This window comes from Vanellus vanellus (genome assembly GCF_965231255.1).
Source record: "Vanellus vanellus genome assembly, chromosome: 26".
Classification (NCBI taxonomy): domain Eukaryota; kingdom Metazoa; phylum Chordata; class Aves; order Charadriiformes; family Charadriidae; genus Vanellus; species Vanellus vanellus.
In genome coordinates, this window is record NC_138931.1 from 781,237 (window position 1) to 806,655 (window position 25,419).

The 25,419-nt window shown below is 39.8% G+C and overlaps 1 protein-coding gene across 1 annotated transcript in view; it reads left to right on the forward strand.

Moving 5' to 3' along the window:
- Positions 1 to 25,419, forward strand: part of NSD3 (nuclear receptor binding SET domain protein 3) — a gene marked incomplete at its 3' end in the record, with an annotated part of 43,199 nt that overhangs the window by 2,881 nt on the left and 14,899 nt on the right. Inside the window, exons 2-14 of the mRNA XM_082495642.1 lie at positions 5,876 to 6,603; positions 10,224 to 10,292; positions 10,759 to 10,918; positions 11,363 to 11,517; positions 12,336 to 12,839; positions 13,658 to 13,784; positions 17,774 to 17,874; positions 20,309 to 20,354; positions 20,955 to 21,085; positions 21,588 to 21,716; positions 22,405 to 22,531; positions 22,858 to 23,055; positions 23,654 to 23,824. Coding sequence (XP_082351768.1) covers positions 5,920 to 6,603; positions 10,224 to 10,292; positions 10,759 to 10,918; positions 11,363 to 11,517; positions 12,336 to 12,839; positions 13,658 to 13,784; positions 17,774 to 17,874; positions 20,309 to 20,354; positions 20,955 to 21,085; positions 21,588 to 21,716; positions 22,405 to 22,531; positions 22,858 to 23,055; positions 23,654 to 23,824 — 2,602 coding nt within the window. The 5' untranslated portion in view covers positions 5,876 to 5,919. The remainder of the gene's footprint in view (positions 1 to 5,875; positions 6,604 to 10,223; positions 10,293 to 10,758; positions 10,919 to 11,362; positions 11,518 to 12,335; positions 12,840 to 13,657; positions 13,785 to 17,773; positions 17,875 to 20,308; positions 20,355 to 20,954; positions 21,086 to 21,587; positions 21,717 to 22,404; positions 22,532 to 22,857; positions 23,056 to 23,653; positions 23,825 to 25,419) is intronic.

The following is a 25,419-nucleotide window of genomic DNA, read 5'->3' on the forward strand; positions in this document are numbered from 1 at the left end:
CCATCGTTTTGCACTGGGTCCTGGCTGCCTCTGGGTAGGTACAGCCAGTTTCTCCGAGTTCTGCATTCAGCAGGCTTTGGAGACAGTCCTCCCTCCTCATGCTGGGGAGTTTTTAGCTTGGGCTGCTCTTTGGTGATGAATAGTGGTGGGTGCTTCTGACATTTAGGAAACTTCTCTTACGCACTGTGTAATTACCGTATCTGTTCTCACTTTTTTGAGCTCTTCCTGATTGAGCAATAATACAGTGAATAGATGCATGTTTGTGTATTTAATAGGTGAGTCCTACCCCGTGCTGTATTTTGTGCAACCCTACGAAACTCCCTCTTCAGGAGGAAGAAAAGCTTTTATCAATAATAAATGGGATCGGCATTGTTTAAAGTTGTTTGATAATCTGAGAGGTCAGTTATTACTTAGTCTACTGCAGCATGAAAGCAGTACTTGAGAACTTCATAAGTATCTTGTTTTCTGAGAGTGAAGTTGCAAAATACTCATGATAAAAATGGCTTCAGATAAGTGCAATTGTTGGTGAAAAAAGCATACCCAGAGGATTCATAATCTCCTTGAAACTTTCCCATGACTGAGCATTCACTGTTGAAGGTGTAACTGATTTTCTCGAGTTTCGCTCAGTCAAGCTAAGAAGCTCAGGACAGGAAGTGAAACACACTTAGTGTTAATGTAAGAAAGAGCACTGTAAGAGTTCTACTGAGTTGGCCTACCTTATCTTTGACTGCTTATATTTTTTATTTAATTTACTTCTGTGACTCTGCCATGGGCAACATGAAAATATTTGCTCAAACAGTGTCCATGTGTAGAGCCTCAGAGTCTGTAAACAGTCCTGTTTTCCTGCTGGGTCAGGAGATCCCACAGCCCTGGGAAAGGACAGGTACAGAATGCTGGCTTCCCATTTGTAGAGATCAAATGCTTTTCCTCTCATTAGGAAATTCAGTTGCAGCTTTGAAGGTATCGTTGATTTTGAGTTGTTTTCCAACTGCTATAAATTATCCATTTCCTATAAGCCTTGAAATAATAAATTGTTTCTTTATCCGTTGGTTGAGTTCCAATGTCATATCAGTGCAGTATCTGTTATGGGTTATATTTGGAAGCTAAATTCTACAGCTTTCAGGAGGCTGATACTGTAACTTAATAGAGTAATTGCTGTTGTAGTGAGAAGAACTTATTCTGAAATAGTTTTCTGCAAGATCAACACGTATCACTGAAAATCGCATTCACTTGTGGTTTTAGGCAGTGTTCCTCTGCTGAGGAAGGACTAGTAAGTGTCTTAAGCCTGTTGTTGATATTTCAATGACAATGGGGTATTCTTTGCATTAGAGCTTGGGAGTGACTTTTACAAAGTAATTCTTCCTTAGATTTGAATGTTGGGATTCCTGTATGTTTAGGATTCATCTTTTTGTTCTATTATTTCGGTAGCTCCAGGGGTTGTCTTTTTACTGTAACGCAGCCCAGATGCCGCTTCACTGGCTAGCAACTGGGAAATGAACAAACTGATGCAGAGTTTTGGAAAGGAAGAAGGTTGGGAAAATCTGGGTGTATTAACCACGATGACAGCGAAAGACTCAGAAGGAAGAAGATCTCGATGATGTCAGCTTTAAGGGGGGAAAACAACTTCCTGTATTTTCAGGCTGTGGAGAGTAGCAGTTCAGTGAAGCAATAATCCTTGCTTCTACAGCCTGTATAGGAAGATAATGAGGCCGGTGCACAAATTGCCCCAACTATGAAGCATAGGCTAGCATCAAGGTCCATTTTACACAGGTGAGCTCCAGGAAGAAACTACTTTAAAAAAATCAAAACTATTTTCTTTCGCTGGTAACTCCTAAGTTGAATGTAAGTAGAGTGCTTTGGAGTTCACTAATCCACAGTTTTTGTCATGTAACAAAATGAAGTACAGTGATGACTCTTCAGTTAGTGCCTGTGGAAGCGAGTGCATTGACAGCTTTAGGAACTGTCACAGCTGGGGACTGGCTGCTGTGAAGAGTGACACAGCGTGGGCAGGCTTTGACCTGGACGGCTGTATGTGGAGGAGATAAGAGGGACCAGACGCTGTCATGCAGCTTTTGAATTCTGTTAATACTGTGTCTGGATCTCATTAATACCGCTTTGGTGGCATAGTTGTACCAGGGTATCAGCAGAGAACTTCTGCTTCTCAACACTAGTAAAACTGGTTTTTTGCTGCTATACATTATTTCAGCCCTTCTGAGAAAAATAAGCTGTCCTGGTAAGAGCATTCTTTGTGCGTGTGTAAGGACTTTTGCTGGCTGCGTTGATTGAGTATTGCATCTCACTGTAGACCCAGATGCACGTGATCGTGACGAGAAGTCTGTTGTGTTGTCATGGCTTAGTGCTCCTGCCTTGTGACAGGGAGTTCTTCCTATTAGGAGCGGGGCTGAGGCTCATAAACGGCCTTTGCTAAATCACTCCACAGTCTGTAGATCATCAACTTTTGAATGTTTATAGATGGAATTAGACTGGGTGAATGTGAATAGCCTAATACAGTACATTGTAATCAGCCAGATGCATGTATCATCCTAGAGAATAAATAAACTTTGGTGTCCTAGTGAAATGCTGCACAAAATAGTTTGGTTTTTATCCCAACTTTTCAAAGTGTGGAAGCTCTTTAAAGGAAAGACTGAAAGTTGCCAGTGTAATAGAAAAAGATCTGTTCTTATTTCAAAGAGTTGGGGTAAGGTAGTGCTTTTTAGGGCAGAAACCTTTTGCTTAGGCTGTTGCACAATTTCAGTGCTTCTCAAACTCAAATGTTTGACTGTGGCTTGTATGAACAGGTTTCGAGTGTCCTGTATGCAACCTCACCTGATGTTATGGCTCAATTTCAGAGAAGTCTTTAAGGAAGACTTAAGTGAATTCAACATACCAGCTTGGCAGTGGATCAGAATTTCTGTAACGTTGTCCACAGTGACATGCCATTAAACTGCTGCCACAGGAATGAACCGGATGACCAAATCGTGTAACCCACAGGTCACAGTAGTAGAAGAGAGGTGGTTTTTTTTTCCTCCCTGATGCAACAGTTGAGGAACAAGTTCTCAGTCTGTACTTGGTGAGTTGTGTGACTAGAAGATGGTTATACAGATGTACAGTTTTAAGTCAGTCTTCTGGATGTAAATATCTGTTGCTGATTTGAAAAGGAAGGTTCGTGGAGGTGGTTTCTGAAGGTGTTGTTCTGGTAGTGGCAGTGAGGTTTTTTTCCTCTTACACCATGAGATATTTGCTCGTTAGAGGAGCTGTACTGTCTAGTGAAATGAGAAGTCTGCTTTGGTATTGGACATAGTAAGTAAGGCCAGAGAACCCGCACCTGGGTCTTTTAAATGAATTATTATCTTTTCCCTCTCAAGAAAGAAATGAAAAGCATTAAAATTATTTTATTACATCAGATTAGAATCCTTCAGCAGGACCCAAAACTTACAAAGTTTCCACTCTTAGCAGACTTATTGCTTATAAGCAATACATAAAACATAAAGCATAATTATTCAAATGCCATGTGACATTAGCAAAGTTATATTCTTAACAAAGTACAGAATGCTGTATAGTTTTTTTTTTTTTGTTTTTTAGTTGCGCTTTCTGCAAGTTGATTTTTTGCTTTCTATGTTTCTGGTGTGGCCACACCAAAGTTTGGGTCCTGGCGTGATAGACTTTAACAGATCCCTTATTGAACATTCTGGTGCTTAGTTCTACTAAACTAAATGGATGGTCTTCTTTCAGAGTATTTGGGTAAAAGAAAGTGATTTAATTACTACTAAAAGAAAACAGCAACAATATAAAACTGGGAAGTTGAGAGTAATTCTAAAACTTCTCAAACTATTTCTGCTTTGACTCTGTCCATCCAGCAATGGATGTGCCAGGGTGACTGAAGCACTGTTGCAGCTTCTCAAGATAAGGTTGGTTTTTTTAAGTATTCAGAAGATTGTACCTGGTTTTGGTAACAAATAAAAGCAGCCTAGAGTGCAGTTTCTTACTAGTGTGAGAAATCTGTTTGCTCTTCAGTTTGGCAGATGTAAAGTAACAATTAATTGGTAAATAGTACAAACAGTCCCACTTCTTCCTAGAATGGGTGGTGGTTTAGTGGTTTTGACCTCGATAGGCAATCCTGCTTGCTCGTGTGCTGTCCCTCAGATAAGCTGCCACTTTGACAGTAATATTTTTGTGTTTTGTGGCTAATGTGCAGGGAGCTGCTGGAGAGGAGAGATGGTTTTACAGCCACAAGATTTAAAAGTTACTGTGATCAGTGTTTAGTTACTGTGATTTTGCTGCATAGCATTGTGCTATTAAGTTATTTCCCCTAAGTTGCTTAATTACAGTGACATACGTGCCCCTAGTTATTGCACAGGGCAGTAAAGGTGAATACAAACATCAGTATAATCTGAGTATGAAGTCCACAAAACAGAGAGCAGAATTCTGGTCAAGTCCTTACCTGTTACTGTTATAACTTCAATTTCTTTTTGCAGTCTTAGAAGAGGGAAGTGTTCTTAGTGTTTTGAAAACTATTAGATAAGGTATTGAGATGCATTGCACTGGGAGGGTGAGAATTTAATGTGGGCAGGGTTACATGTAGATTTGTATTATGAGAAGTATCTGTGGGATGTGTTAATGTCATTTCAAACCCTGACCAAAAGGGCACTGTAACCCTCCTTTATGCCTACACAGAGAGAGAATAAATAATACCAAACTATGTTTACTTTGGAAGGGCTAAATTGACATTGCTTTGAAGCAAACTTTTATGTCTTACCTGAAGTTTAGGTCACTATATTTCTTCTTGTTAGAACACTGAGATTATTTAGGTGAATGCAAGGGCCTTCTCTGAGCCAGCAGTTGAGTTCTGGAAATATAATTTTGGTTTAGTCTGATGTTGGTGTTTTAATATGCAATGGAAAATTGAAAGTATGTGTGATGATTTTCTTTGCTGTAATCTAGTTCTGTGAATAACTTCAGGTTTTGGAGATCGTTTGATGCTAAAGCTATTTTTCTCTCCATGAGAACCATGTGGTGTTTAAGCCCTAATTGCTTAATATTAATATAAGGGGGGGAGGGTGTGGAGTGAGGAGAATAACCCTCCTCGCTTAGCTGCTGGAGCCAATGGGTGCGAACTACTCTGCTTTTTGGTGAGAGAAGAGGTTGGGAAAGCCCATCTGAGGCTGTCGTATCATCTGAACTGGTTTTCCCAGCAGCTGAGGTGGAATGACCTATTCCCTTGAAGTGTGCCATTGTTCGGAAAAGCCCATGGCTTAGGTCTCCTGCTGGCCTAAGGGCTGCTCATCTGTGTTGAATTTTAGCAAGGTGGTGGGGAGGAAGAGAAGAGGTTTCTCTCTTGTTTGAATGGTCTTTCTGTGGTTTTTCTGGCTTGTTCGGTTTGCAGTGACTATGGTGTCAAGAGAACTTGATATCTTCTGTATGCTTGAGGGTCAAAGTCTGCTGTCTTACTGCTTTGTGTTACAGTAATGCTTCCGAGCACCAGACTAGGAAGGCTGTAGAGAGTGGTTGGAATTTTAGCAGCGTTGTTCTGACTTGGTAACACCTGGGCTCATAGTTTTTAAGCACTTGTAGGTGCTTATAACATTTATTTAAATGGCTTGGAAAAGAAGAAAGTGGTCGTGTAAAAAAAAAAAAAACACAAAAAAAAAAACCCCACATTGCTGCTGTTCTGCAGAAATGTGCAAAGAGCTCTTTTTAAAGATTCAGTAATACCAGTCCTCCCTAAATCCATGAGAGAGCGGCTACTGAATGGAGAGGGGGAAGTTGGTCTTCAGATCTTTTTTTTTTTTTTTTTTTTTTTCCCTCAACAATTTACTTTGCTTAACTATTATCTTTGATTTACACTGACTTCTTATTTCCCTTTCCCCGCCTTTAGGCCCTATGAGAAAAAGGGAAAGCTAAGGATGCTGGAGCAGAACAATGGATTTCTCTTTCTCTTTCATGCAAGGGATCATGGGAAACACAATTCAGCAACCACCTCAACTCATTGACTCAGCCAACATCCGCCAAGAGGATGCCTTTGATGCCAGCAGTGACATTGCTGAAGATGGTGGACAAACACCATACGAAACTGCCCTGCAGCAAGGCTTCCAGTACCCTACGCCTACGACAGAGGACCTTCCACCCATCACTAATGGCTACCCACCAACAATCAATATGTACGAACCTCAAGCCAAATACCAGACGTACAGTCAATATCCCAATGGTTCAGCCAATGGTTTTGGTACAGTCAGAAACTTTAGTCCCCCAGAGTATTACCAAATGGAAAACTCTAACACAAGGCCGCACGAAGTTCTGGAAAAACCTTCCCCTCCACAGCCACCACCTCCACCACCACCTTCAGTTTCACAAACGGTGATTCCAAAGAAGACTGGCTCACCAGAGATCAAATTAAAAATAACCAAAACTATCCAGAACGGCAGGGAATTGTTTGAGTCCTCTCTGTGTGGGGACCTTTTAAATGAAGTACAAGCGAGTGAGTATGCTAAGGCGAAACATGAAGGGAGAAAAGAGAAAAGGAAAAAAAGTAGCAAGCATGACTCTTCCCGATCGGAAGAGCGCAAGTCGCACAAAATTCCAAAATTAGAACCAGAGGAACAAAATGTAAGTGGAATAATAGTTTCAGCCATCTGTATACCTGATATTGTTGATGGAGTATATGTCTTCAGCAGTGTGTTTTCCTTAATTTTAGTTGTATACATACTTAAATCATGAGGTTTTATTTACTGGTCAGATACTCTATATTAGGTTGTGAGGAACTGTGTTTCTGGGACAATATGGTTTTGGTGAAAAGACTGCATATAAAAAAATGAATGTTAGAAAAGGTTATAATTTTTTATAATATTATTTAGTGTTTTAGCATGTTCAGAGCTTGCTACACTTTGGACAGTGTTGAAGATGCGTATGCTTTTGACCAAAAGCTCCATTCCTAAAATTGCCTCTCAACATAATGCTGGGTTATTCAGTGGAAAGTCAGGTTACTTGGAGTATTCAGCACTGCAGCTTTTAATTAACTTATAAAAGATATTCTAAATATCATGATGATGTACACAATCCAAGAGCTATGTAGAATATGTGGAAGCCAGTAGAAATCAATATTCTAAACCAGTAGGCCAATTAGAAGTACCAGCTGACTCAGCAAACTTTGGGAAAATTCAATAGTAACAAGTCTGTTACCCTTTCTGTCAAGTTTTGTAATACAGTTGTTGTACGAGTACAGGGGGCTGTGTGTGTATATATATATGTATGTGGTGTTTTAACTTAGGTTCCCAGAAACAGACACAAATTACTGGTCTTTGGTACTCTCAGCCATTCTTTTTTTTTTTTTTTTTTTTTTCAGTTTTATAAGCCACGTCATTATTTCTGTTTCCTTTTCTCTTGCTTATTCCTGCCAGCTCTGTGCTGCTGGTTTCTGTACTTCCCAGTTTGAGGGGAACGGGTAGCAGAGAGGGGTGGCGAGTGTCAGGAATGGGGAAGTTGCCATATCAGCCCAGGACAGAAACTGTCCAGCTCGGGCTGGACTGGGCTCTCACAGGGCATAGCTGAGTTTCTTGTAAGTTCCTCTGGAACCCCTTGATACTTGCTGCTTTTGGTAGCTTTGGGAGAAGATCGTGTCCTGTAGGGATCGGGACTCTGGTCTAGTATAGCAGGTTCACGTGCTTGATGTAGAGGTGGTGGTGTTATTTTTTTATGGAACACAGGCTGATTTCCCCCTGACACACACGCCCATTACCAGAAATATTTACAAGTTTTATAACTGCTATATCTCTGTTCTGGCAAGCGGACCTCTTCCAGAGGTCAAGTTGGTGATGCATCAAGGTTTTGAGCTGCTTCTATATTTGATTACCGTAGTTGACTCTAGTGAAGCTCAGTAAGATCTTAATAAACATTGTAATCCAAACTTGAAATAGACTATCCAATTAAAATGTTAGTCATCTGTGACTGCATTTGTACATAACTTTCTTGATCTCAGAAATGCTGTTTGAAGCCACTTTCAACTGGCTGTAGCAAGCGACGTGTCCAACTGGCAGCCTGCTGCCAGGAGGCAGTTATGCTGGGAAGGCAGTGCCCCAATGGCAGATCCCTCGCGCCCGTGTTATACCTGTGCGGTCAGCTCTGCTGAATGCCTCTGCTGCTCATATGTTGTTTGTCCACCTGTCCTTCGTTTGCTGCTGTAATCATACGTTTATCCCCCAAGTTTCACTTAAATCAAATCTCAGTGAGTTTGGTTCTTTCAGAGTTCAGCTAAAGATACATTTTTTTTTTTTATCCAGGGTTTCTTTCTGGCCTCTTCTCCAGACTTCGGTTACCCCCACATCAGGCGGTCAGTTTTGCCTTACCGTTTTGTCCTCCCTCTTACCAGGGACTCTGATTCTACTCTTGAAGCTTCAGCTGTGCCAGTCCCTCTGTTTGACTGGTGTTACCTGGTTATCACAAGAACATAATCTTCTGTCTATCCCAGTGTGCTCTTTCTGACATTGAACTAAACCCTTGCCTCTCAAATTCCGAGTCATATGTGTCATCCAGAATGCACCAGAAATCTTGGTCTTGCTTTTGTCCTTCTTGTAGCTTCCATTTCTCTTTCAAAAGGTGGTGTTGCAATAAAATCTTCCATGTTATTCACCCTTGTTTCAGACAGCAGATCATGCTGACATGAACAGGATTTTGTGCTAGTAGTTTTCGTTCTGAATTATCCAGTGCAGTCACAATTTCATCCTCCCACCATTTGGCTTTCCACTACGTGATTTCGTTTTCATCTATGTTCATCATGTGCACTTTTGTCATCTTTAGTATTAATGGTATGAGACTTGTAACTTAGGATCATCTTAATATGAACAAACAAGACTTCTGGTACAACTTGATTTGTTTTACACTTTTCTACTCAGCATGGCTATTTGAAAGTAAAGTGATCTGCAGTTGTTTCCTCGTTCTGACACTGTAACCTCTGTGGAAACCCACTGACTGGGGGGGTGTTCATACCTGAAAGGCTGATTTGAAATGAAAATGTTACGAAAACATTGTTGAACTTTAAGCTCTGAACATTTGTTTTAAGATTAAATTACTGTGCTGGTTAGTTGTATGCTGTGAGGAGCTGGAAGTCTGCGATCTGTGTAACTAGCTTGGCTCTCCTGGCAGAGCTGAAGTTTCCACTCACTCACTGGAGCAGAAGAAAGGCAGGAGTCCTTGCCGTGCTTTCTTCTCTACCGGGGAGGAAAGATTTCTGCCCAGCAAATAGTGATATGGTCTGTCTTATGCAATTGTATGAGATACTGACCTTAGTTGTTCTCGATGATGTCTACATGTGTGGTTCCTCATTTGCCTGAGCTGAAGCATGCAGTATTGACTAACAGGGGGTCTTCATTTTAAAATGGACGAGGTATAATTTGGATTAACAGCATTATTAGTTTCTCACTGCATGTGTCTGACTTCTCTTTTTGCTGCTCTTTGAGTCCTTTGACTAATGACTTCTCCCCTGCTGTAGTAAAAGCAAATGTCTGGTCTCTGTCCCATTAGATAGCTCACCACCCGCCTCTTATCTTCTCAGCTGCTGTGTCATCACACCCCCTATCGTGGCCGCTCCACCGATGGTGTTAGCCTCTGTTCAGTGGTGATCCCTCTTCTGTCAAAACCTTTTCCTGTCCTACTCTGCCAGAATAGACTGCACGTGTGCCTCGGCCTGGCTTATAAAGGCACTGTAGGCTTTATGTTGTTGACTTTTGATCCTCCAAATATATTTGTCAACTATATGCAATTTAACATTGATTTTACAATTCTGATATTGTATTTTTAATATGATATTTGTAATGTAGTTTTTGCAAATAACTGGTATACAGCAAGACTCATCATGTTACTATGGATATTCTTTATATGTTCATCTCTATTTCTTTGAATTTGTATATTAATTTAGTGGAAAGTTATTTGGGTTTATTGCCTCCGAGCGTATGTTTGTCTATCATCTGTTCCAAGAGAACTTTATTGTATATAGGTGTGATGGTAATGTAAATAGTGTAGGGGAAAAAGGTATTTTTTGATTGTGATGCTACTATGTTTTAAGTTGGACGTAAGGAGTTGTCACATTACTATTTTCTGGGTTCATGGTTGCCTTTGTGAATTATTTTTTCTGCCTGGTTTCATTATTATGTTTTGTTCTTTTTGGTTTACTGTCCCCTTACCTTGTTTGTGTTTGTTTTCCTTTTTTCTTTTTGTTGTTACCCATTTCCTAGAGACCAAATGAGAGGCTTAGCATGCTATCAGAAAGACCAAGAGAAGATACAGTGTTGGAGGAAACCCCGGTTAGTACATATTAACCCATAGTACTCATTAACACTTTTTGAACTTCTAGTGTGGTTCTTTTTTTGGACTAATTGTTACATGGATCCTTTAATTTGTCAGATAAACTGGTTGCCATTTATTTCAAACTCTTATTAATCATTACCGCATCAAAACATCTCTCATTGTACTGTACTTATTGCTTTATTTATCCCCAAAGCAACATTCTTAATCAACTTATGAAGCAGAAACTTTTTTGGGGGGAGGTGGAGGTTGCTGTTGTGTGTCCTGGTTTGTCAGTGACTATCTTGTGTAAATCTTAGCTGCGTGTAATTCCTTTCTGTCATGTTTATAAGAAATGTTTATGTCATGTTAGGTTACCAAACATCAGGGATACCTGAGAGAAAAATGAGTCCCCGTGGGTAGTGTGCGCATCTCTAAGTGCGCTAAATAGTCTTCAGTGGCTTTAAGCTTCTATTTTCTTTGTAGGTCCAGCAGTTCTTGCCTTCTCTTCCGCCACAAGTCACGCATGACATCAAGTTTCAGGTTGGCGATCTGGTTTGGTCCAAGGTGGGGACATACCCATGGTGGCCTTGCATGGTTTCATGTGATCCACAGCTTGATGTTCATACCAAAATTAATACAAGAGGTAAGGGAGGAAGATCTTTGCCAGAATATGTCAAGTGTCTGTAGTTGTTCCTTCACTAAAAATACCTTATCTTTGAACTCCCTTTGCAGGATGAATTCTGCTTGTGTACATGCTAAACAGGACTATTCTTGAAATGTATTAAACTAGCACTTATTAAATTACCTCTACGGATGAGCCTGTGCAAACTAGGCTTGCGCACAGATGCTCCTGTTTTTTTCAAGTTAATGTATTTATGAGCAGACACCGATACGTGTGAGTGTTCAGTGTGGGGAAGGTATAGGTATCTTCCCATCTTAAACAATTCTAAATCTGAGCCTGTCTTATTTCTAAACTTTAGCTAGGTCATTCCACCTGCAGCAGTTAAGTGATGTGGAGGAGGAAAACGTAAGCTGAACCAACAAAGTAATGTTGATAAAACCGCTGACTAGAATTTTTTGTTTTCAGGTGCCCGTGAATACCATGTTCAGTTTTTTAGCAACCAGCCAGAGAGGGCGTGGGTGCACGAGAAGCGGGTTCGAGAGTACAAAGGACACAAACAGTATGAGCAGTTACTGGCTGAGGCTGCTAAGCAAGCCAGCAACCACTCTGAGAAACAGAAGGTACGATGAACGCTAATTGCGTAGAGGGTTATTTACAGTTCCTGTGTGAGTGAAACTCTCTGGGGCAGTTCTGAAACACTGTAGCACTTCACCCTGTTAGGGGTAGTCTGCATTTCACTGGCGGAAGTGTTTTTCGCAAAGGTACCAAAAATGTTTCCGTACTCTATCTAAAGACTTTCGCGTGAAAAGGCTGATAGCTCAACCTACTTTGTCAGTTCCTCATGATGGTAGTCATCCTGGGCATTGGTGATAATTTTACATCTGTATTAGAATATTAAATAATAACAGTGTCTGTGTTTTCACTATTAAAACCGTATTTTGCAAAGAACAGGTTCAAGGGACACTTTTCCAGCCCCGATGCTAGTGGATATGTTCTTTTCCCTTGCTTTTTCGGAAAGGAAGCGTTAGCTACAGGAATTACTGTGGAGATGGACTACTTCAGTCAGTGTTTATGCTGATCAGAATATTGATTTGGAAGGAAAAGAGTGTTTATAGAACAATATGGAGGATTTGAAAAGATAAATTAGGATTAATTCTCTGTCTCGTAACAGAATTACAGGCTTGAATACTGCCAGTTCTTGTCTTTAGTTAAGTTGTAACTTGAGGCAGACATTTTAATTGTGATGGTCGTATGATCCTGCTGGAGTGTCTGCTTGTACTCTGAGCAGGGGATTCACTGTCCACCTTTCAAAAATACCGTGTAAATGGACAGCTTAAATCTGCTGTATGAGAGATTTAAAGAAGGTCAGGATTGCCTTTTAAGTGCTATACATGGCAAAATCTTCAGTGTAATTAGCTGCTTGTCTTTGTTCCTTAAGATTCGCAAACCAAGGCCGCAAAGAGAGCGTGCTCAGTGGGATATTGGTATTGCCCATGCTGAGAAAGCATTGAAAATGACTCGGGAAGAAAGGATAGAACAATACACCTTCATTTATATAGACAAAGAGCCAGAGGAGGTTTTGTCAAAAGCCAAAAAGACTGCTGCTTCTAAATCGGAGACCAAGAAGAACCGACGACCGAAGCCAGCATCGAACACCCAGCCAGAACATGCCAACATGGCAGCAGCATCGCCTTCAAATGCTGAGGTGCGAAGACAAAGCCAACGGAGACAGTCAAGCGTGGAAGAAGAGGAGTCACCTCCTGTGAAAATCGCGTGGAAAACAGCTGCAGCTAGAAAATCCTTGCCAGCTTCAATAACCATGCACAACTTGGATCTTCAAAAATGTAACATGTCTCCGGTTGTTAAAATTGAACAGGTTTTTGCCCTTCAGAATGCTGCTGGGGATGGAAAACTCATTGATCAGTTTGTTTATTCCACTAAGGTATGCACTTTGTGTAGTGACTCTTCTTTTGTTTGTAAATTTTGCAATGTCTGTCTTACTGTGAAGCTTAAACTTGTGTCCACCAAGCTTTCACTATACACGTTCCTTTCATTGGAGGGATTATATCTAACAAAAGACAGATGTGACAACAGAATCTTTTAGTGCACTGAACTCTTAATTTCAGTGCATCCAAAAGTCTCTGGCAGGAGCCATTTTGACTGGTGGCAGAGGAGTTCCCTACAGATGGTCACATTTTTGCTCCTAACACATTCAAAATGTTAATGCTGTTTAATTCCAGCTTCCTAGTTGAAATAATCCAGAAATTCTCTATAAATCTTAAAATCAATGGATTTGTGGGAAATAGCTGAGATGACAAAATTGTTACTAATGTATTAAAAAGTAATAACTACATTTTGTATAACAGACTTTTAAAATGAGTTCTGCCTCCCAGCTTCCTTCAGGTGCACAGCAGCTTCTCACAGTCAGTGTAAGGAAAAGGTTTAGGACTATTTCTCTGCCTCCTTCTTCTGCTTCTCTGCCTGGAGGGTATTTATTTCATCCTAAGCTTTATAGAGAAGGTAATGTTTAGAAAAGTCACTGGAATATTTATTTTTTTTTCCCTTGTGTGTAAGGGGAGATTGAGAGGGATGGGAAGTCCTGCAGGGAAGCAGCTCAGGAGATATCATGATGTGCATGTGGCACATTGGATACCATTCAATGTTTCTGTTCTGAGATGTAGGAATAAATCGATATGCCTGTTAGCAACAACACATAGATGAATAGGTTAAGACAATCTTTTCTTTTTTTTTCTTTTTAAGGGAGTTGGTAACAAAACAGAAGTAAGCGTCAAAGGACAAGAGAAACTTAATTCTTCATCAAATCAGAGAAATGAAAAAGCAGCGGTGCAAAATGCGTCCTCTCCTGAAACAACTTCTGGGTCAACAGGTAGGCAAAATTGCAGTACCTTTGTCTGAACTTTATCAATCTAGCATTTAAACTCAAATATTAAACCTTGCATTTTCTCATTAGTTAAAAACTATTACTAACATCTTTCTGTTTGCATAATAGTTGTAACAGGCATGGCTAATGCAACACATGATGAGCCCAGATGCTTGAGAAACACAGGATGTCTTTGTGATGGGATTAGCTGTTTGGCCTGTGAACTTTTAGCGTCTGCAACTTGCAGAATCTAAGTCAACATATTAAAAGGATGGATGCCTTGTGGAGAGCAGATGGCAAGTTGTTTTAGAAGACAACATAGTGGATGTGTGTTAGCAGAGTATTGTGATGCCTTTTGGCACCAAATGTAAAATCCAACAGCTGGGATCAAAGGAAGAGAATCTGGAAGTGGCATAGTTCAGTAAGGAATGGCGCTGAATCAGGGTGGGTGCTTTCCTAGACTTTGTTGTTGAGTTCCTGCATGACCTTTGTAAAGGATAGTGATTTTTTTTTTTTAAACTGCCTCAACTAACTCTATCAGCAAAATGAGATAATGCTTGCCTTCTGAAGGCATTGTAGGCGCCCCATCATAAAGCACAAAGTTTTGAAGTATTATGTCTGAGGGAGAAGAACCACTGAAGCAAATAACGGAGCTTGAGACTGAAAAGGGGAAGCCTGGAACAAGCTGTTTGAAGTTTCATTTGGAGTACAGTAGTAGAGAAAAACGAGAAAGATAGACTGGCTGAGTCCTTTCTAGACTTGGAACAGAAAAATATTTTTTTTCATGTTTTGATTTTTGAGAAATAGCTACTGGGAGCTCTTCTAAAGGGGCTGAGCTTTTCCTCACCAGCAGAAATTTGGGTGCAGTATGTCCTCTCATCATCCCCAAGAGGAGACAGACACCATTTGGTGAAAGGATGGAGGTTCCTGAAAAGAGACAGTTTTGAGTCATCCTAAACCAAGAGCTTTTCAAGTTCCTTCAGTCCCTATAGCGACTTCTGTTTTTCAACCACAGATTTTGTACAGGCCATGTAAAATCCATTAACCATTGCGTATTTGTTACTGTGCTTGTAATCATACCCTTGGTATAGTCTCAAACATACTTAGTTTTACATTGGGTATGTAAAAGTAAATTTTAGGTTGCAGCAGAACACCTTGATTTTCTCTCACGGTAGGATGTACAAATGCTTATGGTATGGAAGCCAAAAAAGACGGAAGACTTAGTACAGTACACATGCTAAAACCCTCTCTTTTCTTCCTGAGAAGAAAAATCTCGTAATGTTGCCAAGTGTCACTTCTGCTTTAACTATCCCTCTGTTTTGGTTATTTCTCCCTTTCCAAAGGTAAAATAAATGAGATTCCAGGTCAAAAACCTCAGTGGTCAACATACCTGGGATCAGTGTCCTCTGCAAACACGCATCAGTTTCTGTACTTGTATAGTTTTTAGGTAGGCTGATTTTTATATACATTGTTTTATGGTCTGTATTTGGGGACTTTACGACACAGGCTGAGTACTCTGGATATTCTGGTGCGAGTGGGGTTTCTTCTGGTGTTGTCGACAGTGGTTCTTCTTTCCAGGTTTAGTTGCTGTAGCTGCTTCAATTTTTTCAAACAGTTGCTACTGTAATTGCCTTGCAGCAGGAGAGGTGATCGCTGATTTGTTTCTCTCACCTGGGAACTAAAGGCTTCACCTTCACAATGGCTCTTCAGACGTAGGGGGGTGAGAATTCTGAGCCTCTCTTTTTTCGTTTTCTTAGGTTTTTTGGATACGTAAAACTCCACCTGATAACACCCTATAGAGTGCATGAGCTTTACTTCAGTATACACTCCAAACAGTCACTTTCAAAGCCATTTCCAAAGTCCAGACAGTTATTGGTCCCCTCTCATGGAACATAACTGCGAAGTCCTTTTTTCAAATTTAAGGTCACCGGAACTTCAGAATACCTTTACGGTAAAGTATTTTACAGAATGACTCTGGGAGTCCTTATTAATAACCTGCAGTTAGATATACAGAATTCCATAATGCCGGGAAAATAATTCTGTACCTTGAAATCTGATAGTAGGAGAACAACTATGAGAATTCATAGTGCCTCTGGTCTCCACGTACAGCTGAAACAGGAGTAACTCGATCTGGCCAGTAGTGAGGGAGATTGCTGGTCTGAAATCTGTCCCAAAACTCTGGATCAAAATATGCACGAAGACGGGATGGGAGCATTGTGGAGGTGATGCACTGGATCCTTGGAGAGCAGGAAGAGGAAAGAGTGCCTGTTACATTGGTCAATGTTGCTTTCAGCCAATATTAGATGCACTGATTCTGGAGTTTCTCCTCTGATACAGGGCTTGCATCTTATTTCCCTTACTACCGTGGGGCAGCACAGGGAGGAAATACATTATTGATGAAATAAACTGTTTGGTCACGTTTCTTCAAATATACTTTAAGCTGCTTCAGAGAGTTTCAGCTGAACACAAAGGTGACAAAAGCAGGCCCCTAGCTTTAGTGTTGACATCCAGCAGAGTTGTGTGTGTGTCCAAAGGATGCAGCTCATTGGAACCGACAGTTACGCATGTGCTAACATGAAGGATGTTGAGCTGAGTTATTAACTTCTGAATTATTAGTAACTCATTGCTATTCCTAATTAGTTAATATGCTGTAAAACTCTTTTTTTTCCCTTGAAGAAAAACAGTTATTTTTTTCCCTCAGAGATAGTTACTGTAAAACGACAACTCTTTCAACTAGCAAGTTTAGCTACTGACATATTCCTGAGCCACAAACCTTGATAAAAAATTCTCATCCAATTAATCAAGATGAATCTTCTTTTTTTTTTTTTCTTTTTTTCTTTTTTTTTTTTTTTTCCCCTGGAGTCCTTTTGAAAGGCTTTTTTTTCAGTGTCTGATGAAAGCCTGCCTATCTCTCCAGATATTTTCTCCTAAGAAGACGACGCAGCTTTACAACTTCTAACAGTCTCTCTGTCTGGCACAGTAAGCTAATTCCCGGTCCTGAGAGTTTGCATTTTGGCTTGGAAGAAAATGAAGTATTTTACATTCATGTTGTCTTTAGGTGAAACACCCCAAACTGAAAAACAGGAATAATACTTCACAACAGATAACTGTAAATCTTCAATTTTCAGTTTTCTGTCAGTACAGCTCTAAGTGTGTACTTTGTTTCAGAAGTTGCACACGGTGTTAAGTGTTGTGTTTCTCAATGTGCCATTTTTGGAGGTAGTGCAGCATAGAAAGGTCTTCTGGTTTTGCCAGCCATAGTTGTCAAAAACCAGTAACTCCTACTTCATCTCTTGAAATGTCATCATAACCTTCATTAATCTGAGTTTGTTTTCCATGGTAATATTTTCAAAAACTTGTTTTTCACTTTCATTAATCATAATAACATGTCATGCTCACTGCTTCTGGTTTTGCTGAGTTTTTCTTGACCTCTGAATCTTTAGTTGAGCATTCAGATTTTGTATTGATGGCACGTGTTAGAGCGTGGGTCTGGCTTTAAGTTTTTGTGTTAGCCAGTTCTGAGAGAAGGCTTTTCCCCCGCAGAGCAGGAGCATGGAACTGGTGTTTTGAGTGAAAACTTGGAAGCTGCGTTTTGCGTCTTAAATTTCTAGCTTGTTTTAGTTCACGAAGTTGATTGTGGATACCTTCCCATAAACACCAAAGATGGACTATTTGGTTAAAAGTGAACCAAAGTGAAGACTGCTTGAGAGGTGTGTTATGCAAATCTGTTTGCCCAAAACTGGATTCCAGCCTTTTGTTTCGCTCTGTTACTAGTGTCTTTTTCTGAAGCTGATCTCTGTCTATGGAATCAGAACATGTTGTCTGCAACCACAGCACCAGTTGGCAAATAGCTTGGAACTGAATTTAAAAATAAAGCATTGAAAAGAGGAAAAAGTCTTGGTTTCGTTACTTTATCTGTTGATTCGGTGTTGAACATCTTGCTGTACCTCAGAAATACAAGGAATTATATTATGGAAACCTTTCTCCTTCTTCAGGTTCTGTAGAAAAGAAGCAACAGAGAAGATCGATTCGAACCCGCTCAGAGTCTGAGAAATCCACTGAAGTTGTGCCAAAGAAGAAGATCAAAAAGGAGCAGGTTGGCTTCCTCCATGTAGAGAGTTAAAATATATTGTATTCATAAATGTTGTGGCTTATATTGGTGCCTTTTTATTTTTCTCCATTTTTCCCCATCGGGTTTCGTTTTGGACTATCCTTCATGAAATCCCCTTGTCAATACCATTGCTGTGACTCTGCTACTGGCATCTTCACAGTATCAGTCAGGCTATGGAAAATGGGAACTCAATGATGCAAGACTCCTAACGAACCTGCCATGTTTACTTTGAGATTTCTGTTATGAGCAAAATGATTTTGTTTCAGTAATTTCTATTTGATGGAATTGCCACCAGGTTCCTTCCTTTTGCTCTTGATTTAGCTGCTGGTTTGTATTGAGGTTTTGTTTTTCAAATGAAGTTAGACTGATTAATCTGACCAGTCTTGAAAATGGACTTTAAGAATGATTTAACTTAAAGGTGAATAGTCAGACTTCTATGTTGGCAGACATCAGCACAACAGATCTTCTGGGATATTCGTTTTCTTTCCTTAAGTAGATCTAACATGTACAGGGCATTCCTCTAATCTGGATGTCAGACAGACAAATGTTGTTGCTTTTAAAAAAAATTATAAAACAATTCTGCGTGGAAGTGAGTAGGAAAGTTCAGTGGATGGACGTTAATATTAAAAACGGAATACACTTTTTTAACAAGTTTGTCAAAGTTGTTGGTTCTTTTCCTTACGTGGTTGACTTTCCCTCTTCAAGGGCCTCTCCACTTGAAACCTGCAAATTTTATATAAAATGATTCCTAGATTAGCTTTTACCAGTGACAACTTTTTAAAAAGGGACAGTCAGGCTAAAGATTTATATGGGAAGGGGAAAAATTGTTTTTATCTCTTTTATTTTAATTTATTCTTTGCCCTTTATGCTTTGTTTTGCACTTCATTCACTTCAGAGATTGAAAGTGGACCCGGTTGCTTTTTTTTTTTTTTTTCTTCCATATTTTTCTTTTGATGCCATAGCATTTACATCTGTGTTCAGCAGAAGAATGCTCTAACTCTAGGAAGTTTTCATGTTGAAACTTCAAAGCAACTTAAATGTTGGGCGGAAGATACGTGACATAGTCCCTTAAACCTCTTGTCATGAGGTGTTGCAGCCTCCCTATTTTCAAAAGAGTTATTTTATGTTTGTAAATGTTTCTTAATTTAACAAAGGTATAAGAACCAACAATATGAACTTCATGGATCCCGGTTAGCTTTGCTTGCTTATATTATGTAGCTAACTAAGACTATGAACATTAAAGTGCTTTTCTCAGGAAAAGTATATGACTAAAAATTAAACACAGATGCACTGTAATGCGCATAACCTTGAATGTATTAAGTTATATTAAAAAAAAAATCTTACTAACTTCTTACAATTATGCAACAATATTTGTTACCCAAAGTCAAGTTTTCTTGCAACTGATTCCCAAATTAGTCTGCAACAACTTGGTATAAAATTATAACTGGAACGAGTACAATTAATGGGAAAAACAAAATGTTAATGCTACTGTTACAGTGACTAGTGGAGAAATAAAAGTGATTGTTTAGATTTTATATTTGTATTACGAAATGTATCCTATACAAATCCTTCTATTGTATGTTTTTACCTATTGTACAACAAAATAAAATATTTTTTAAAAAAATTATAGAATAATCCTTAAATATTTACTAAATGTGTTTCTACATGCATATGTAACCACATTGTAAAGAAATAACTTGTAATTCTTAACCTTTAAACCAGGATTTTAGGCAACAACTTTCTTCTATAATTATTATACAGTCGCCAAATTCTCACGTGTTACATGTACATTGGCAGAACAGTTTCTAAACTTATCCTGCTGATATAGGATCGAGAACTTGAAGCGCTTTTGCAAGATTGTAAACTTGTCTGCTTAAGTGTGTACTGACATTGAGTTTCCAGCTGTATAGAGCTCTGCAACGCTGCGTGCGCAGTCCCCCGGCTGGGCGCCTTGCAGCACTCTATACAGCCAGGCTGTTCCCAGGAGCTGGAGAGTGCATGCTGGGGGAACCGCCTTCAGTGGCGATGCATTAAGTGTCTCGCTAACCCGAGTGTCATACCTGTTGAGGGGAGCTTGTGCTTACACAGGTGTGGGGCTTTACAAAAGCGTCAGGGCTGGCTGCCAAAACGAACCCCGCTCCTGCCTGCTGCACATGGAGAGAGCTTTCCTGTCATCTTCATGCCCAAAGGGAGTGATTGGAAAGGACCTTGCTAGCGAACGTGTGGCTGCCTTGTCCCCTGGCGTTCAGCGTAGGCAGCTAGGATTAAACCCACAGGACAAGAAGGCTCACGCTAAGAGGGGGATGACAGACTACATCTGAGTTCAGAGATGCTAATCGCTTAAACTTACATGTTTTCTCTTTAATACTAGGGAGAAAAATTCCTCTGGTTTTAACTTTGGATTTTCCTATTCAAACAGGTTGAAATGGTTCCACTGACAGCAGTGAAGACAGGATTGCAGAAAGGTGAGTTACAGATGGAAATAAACTTTATTAGAAGTTCCTGGCTCATCACACTTCAGCGATGGGTTTCGTTCTGTGTAAACTGCAGAGGTCTTAATGGTTTCTGGTGATGAACATGATAGATACTGATCTTCATTTCTCGTGTGAGGGTTTTCTGCTTTTGGTTGTGGTGGTGGTGTTTGTTTGTTTGTGTGTTGCTAGTTGGAAAGATGGTGTTTGTTAATGTGCTGTAAGCTCATAATGTAAGTCCTTCTTCTGGACATTTCTTCATTAAAAAAAGAAAAGTCTTTGCTTAGCCATATTTTAAAGCTGAACGAGGAAGAGGTAATCTCCTAAGGGTTTCTCCTCTGTTATAAACAATTTAGTAGCTTCCTCCACTATTTCAGCACGTTCACAAGTTTGTCAAAAGGTCTCCCTAAGGTGGTTTTCAGTGAATTAGCTTTTCAGGCAGAGTTAAACTAGTATCAAAGCTGCAAACTTAAAATTAAGGCTAGCAAATAAAGTACAGTTTCAGGCTGTCTCTCGTCTTTCTTTTTCCTTTATTAATTTTAAGCAAGAAGTTGAGAACATGTATTAAAACTAATTTTAGTATGTTGTGTTAAGGTGCCAGCGAGATTTCAGATTCTTGTAAACCTTTAAAGAAAAGGAGTCGTGCCTCAACTGATGTAGAACTGACTAGCTCTGCTTACAGAGATACATCTGACTCTGATTCAAGAGGACTTAATGATTTACAGGTAAAGGCACATTGTTTCTCACAGGGAACACTGTATTTTCTACAAATTTCATGTCTTTTACTGTCTAAAAAATAAAGCATGTCTTTTCCTTCTTTCTAATCCCCTCCATTTTATTGATATAAAAAGACCCCAGTCTTTCTTTACAAATTTTCCTACTTCTTTGTCTGGCGAAACATTGGTTTACCTCATTGACTCAGTTTGCTGTTTTGGAATATTGTTACATTCTTTGGGAATTGGGAGATGCTGCTGTATTTTTGGTGTAAAATTGGGAGGTGTCTGGGAAAAGTAAAATAGGTATCTGTATGGTTTTTTGCTTGTACAGGTAAAAGGTATGTCAAGAGAGCAGCATTCCTTGTTTCGCTGTAATGAAGTTCAGCAGCTTTCAAGGACCCTCTCTTGACATACCGAATGGTCTTTCAATCAGTGGTGACTATTTTTTTCAGGATGTGAGTGTCCTTTGGAAGTGTCTTGTTTGAGTGCCTTGGATTTTTCCTCTTTGTAGGGTAGTTTTGGAAAACGTTCAGACAGCCCATCAGCTACTGCCGATGCCGATGCTTCCGATGTGCAGTCGGTAGACTCTAGCTTATCCAGGAGGGGAACTGGAGCAAATAAAAAAGACACTGTTTGTCAGGTAAATGATGGTACTGTACACAAGTGAGTGCTAAAGATGTATTGTCTATTTCTGTTAGTTTGAGCTGACTGACTTTTCAAATTGCACTACTTTGGTTTAACCATGTCTCATAATTCAACATCTCAGATGAAATATCAAGGCTTTTAGGAGTTTTTATGTTCTTGAAATGATTCCTAAGCCCTCCTGCATCTTAGAAAGCTCAAAAGCTGGAAAGTGGTATCTAATCCATACCTGCCAGCGTAAGTAGAAAAAGTAGATGCCGTTTGCTGCTTCATTCGAAGATTTCAGATGATCTATCAGAATAGGGCAGAGTGAGAATTTTCCTGTATTTTAGAGAGAAATTCCTGGAATCTCGTGGCCAGTTTCCTGGTCCGTAGTAAGAGAATGAGCTGCTCTTGCTCTTCAGGTGCATGAGAAAACAAGGAGTGCAGATGGATCCTGTAGTGCCCCTCCTATCTCTGTCCAGGCTTGCGATGATAGGAGAGCAAGATGCAGGAGGTGCCGAGTTTGTCTTCAGCCCAGAGACTTCCCAGGTGTGCTGTGGGCTGTAGGCCAGTTCCCCCGCCTCATCTTAGCTCTGAAGAGATTTCAACCAGTTTCCAGTCTTTGTTAACATCTGGTAGTCGTGTGCGTTTAAGTACGTCAGGTATTTCAGTATGTCCTCTGACTGGCGGTCCCTCTGTTTAAGATCTGCGAGAGCTCCGGCGAGTCTCTGGTGTCCTGCGAGGGTGAGTGCTGCAGCGTCTTTCATCTGGAGTGTCTCGGCCTGAAGTCAATGCCCGATGAGAAGTTCATCTGCACTGAGTGTAAAAACGGTGAGTGTGTTCCCGTGTCTGAAAACTGGGGAGGGATTTCCCCTGTTGCTGAGGAGCTGTGTGCTGGTCAGAACAAACTGAGATGGTAAGTTTCCAGGTTTGGGGAGTTTTAGGGTTTTACTCAGAATAAGGGACTTTTATGTTAACATCAATTATATAATTATTATGGGTTATAGTAACCAACTTACCCGTTTGAAGGGAAGAAGCCTGTGTTGCTCAAACCAGTGTAACTCTGTTTGCTTCAACAATTTAATTTTTTTTAATAACATCTGTATCTCAAAGAATCGGCTGTTACAGTTGGGCTTCTGTATTCTTTCTTTTACAAGGAGAACACACGTGCTTTTCATGCAAACTTCCTGGCAAAGATGTGAAGCGCTGTTCCGTCAACACGTGCGGTAAATTTTATCACGAGGCCTGTGTTCGCAAGTTTGCCACTGCTCTGTTCGAGTCGCGAGGATTTCGTTGCCCGCAGCATTGCTGTACTGCCTGCTCAATGGATAAGGATATTCATAAAGCAAGCAAAGGTGAGAGTAGAGCTGGCTTTGAACAGCAGGAGGAAACTCGAATGCATCATCAGCATAACAATGAGTATAACTCTACCCTCTGTGCAGCATGGAGCAGGGAACAAGGGTTTCCTTCTTAACAAGGTCGTGAACTTAAATCTGTGGTGGGTGGGAAAACAGCTAGCAGCCTGAGAGCGCTGTCAGAGGATACCTGGATCCGCAATACTTAAGTCATCTTGTGTGCTGGGTTTAATGGGAGCCAGGGGTTTGTAGTGCAAGGCCAAGGAATGGTTTTTTTAGAAGACAGTTGATAGTGGCCTTTAGAACATTTCTCAAGAAAAAAAGAATCCTTTTAGAAATTAACCAAATTATTTAAACAAAACAAATAGGCTCTAGAATGATTAAAACCCTGTATTTTTTCTTAATAGAGTTTTAAAATGAAAGTTAAGAGTTAACTTCTGTGAAATCTTTTTTTTTGTTTTTTTAAGATGTACATGTTTCTTTTCAATCTAGTACTCTGATTGGAATAAAAATCAGCCTTGCATCTGTCTGTGGTGTCTTCTACCATATCCTGACTCCAGGGTGACATGGTGCATTTTTCTGCATTTATATTAAACAGGTCGCATGGTGAGATGTTTCAGATGTCCCATTGCCTATCACTCAGGAGATGGCTGTATTGCTGCAGGAAGCTTGTTTGTGTCATCCCACATTCTCATCTGTAGTAACCATTCCAAAAGGAATCACTCCTCATCAGCTGTAAATGTAGGCTTTTGTTTCGTTTGTGCAAGAGGTGAGCACACTTGATTTTTTCCCCTGTTTTATAGTTCTATGGTCACTTGTGCAGTTTAGTGATAAAAATAATGTATTTCATGAAGAAAAACTCCCTTAGGGTTCTCTGGGGTTTAAATGCTGCCTGTAGTTTTCTGTTTTGGTTTTGGTTGGTTTTTTTTTTTTTGGTCAACAGTTCTCATGAGACTTCACTTGCTATTTTGGTCCGTAATATTTGATATTTAAAAAGAGCGATAGGTAAAGGCCTACTTGTCTTGCCAGTAGGAAAAAGTTGATCCCCCAGTTGCAGCCATTGCAAGCTGAGAATGGATGCTGTGTTTTTATTCACTGTCTGTTAAGCAGAAGGGGACTCTTTCCCACTCACAAACTTAGAACTGTTTCAATTATTAAGGCTAAAAGGTAGTATTTACTCATGAACTAGAAAAATTCATTTTAATTTATAACTACCATCACATTTGAGAAGTTTGATAGAAAAACATTTACAATAGCTGGGATTTACAGGTTTCATGCTGGGATTTTCCATATGCCGAAGTTCTGTTTTCTTTTTGTTTTGTTTTCTTTTCTTTTCTTTTTTTTTCCACTTGTTACTTTTATGGCTCTTAGTCAGTAGCGTTCTGCCAGGTAGCAGGTTGAAGAGTTTTGGTGCATCAGTTGCTTTGGTCGCATAAGGCAAAAATATCATTATTCTCTCAGATTAATTGAAGTGACACAGTTAGGTGTTTGAATAATAATATGTATCTTATACAGTATTTCAGAAGTTTATATTGGATATATTCTTTTCAGCAGCTTTGAAAGTAACTAATAAGGAAGTGAAAATGAGATGAATCCTGAAGTTACTTGTTTTCATTTGTGTTCCTTCAGTTGGAGGTTTAGTATGGGAAAGATTGCCTTGAATTTGGAAGAGCAGAGTAGTAACTAAAGACCTTTTGAATAGGAAGGGAAAGATGGTGCCAGAATAATTTCCTTTCTGCCTCTCTCTTTTCTTCCCCTTTCCTCATTTCCAAGTAATTTAGGAGCCATCACAAAGAACCAAGTTCTTAACCAAAATAATTTAAAAAATCCAGAAGCTCTGAGAGAAACAGTAAGTTTTATAATGAGCCTTAGAAAAGCTCCTCCGAATGTGTAAAAAGTTGTTTACAACATGGGTCAGTGTTTCCCCTTTTGTGGGCTTATTTCAACATTTTGGGGGCACCCCAAAACAGGATACATGTGGTGTGAATCACAGCAGCATTGCATAAATATGCGCATGCAAATTTGACATTTTATGTGTCTTTATGCTCTTTTTCTTTTAGGTATTTAGGTAGCCTTCTATATGTTTTGTGTCTGATTTTGGTTGATATTAGTACATGTACAATGCTCAGTCTGAACAACAAAACCAAACCAGTTGCTGTGTCTTTGAAACAGCGCTAGCTGAAAATGTGTGCTGTAGCGTTCTGTTAGCAGACAGGAGCTTTGGGGCATTCTGCATCAGGTGCTACCTCTGAGAAAAACGAATACCTATCCTTGAACATTATTGATTTAACCAATAGTTACGGCCAAAAGCCCAACATAAATACGCAGAAAGAGGTGGTTTGTTTTCTAGAGCAAGAGTACAAT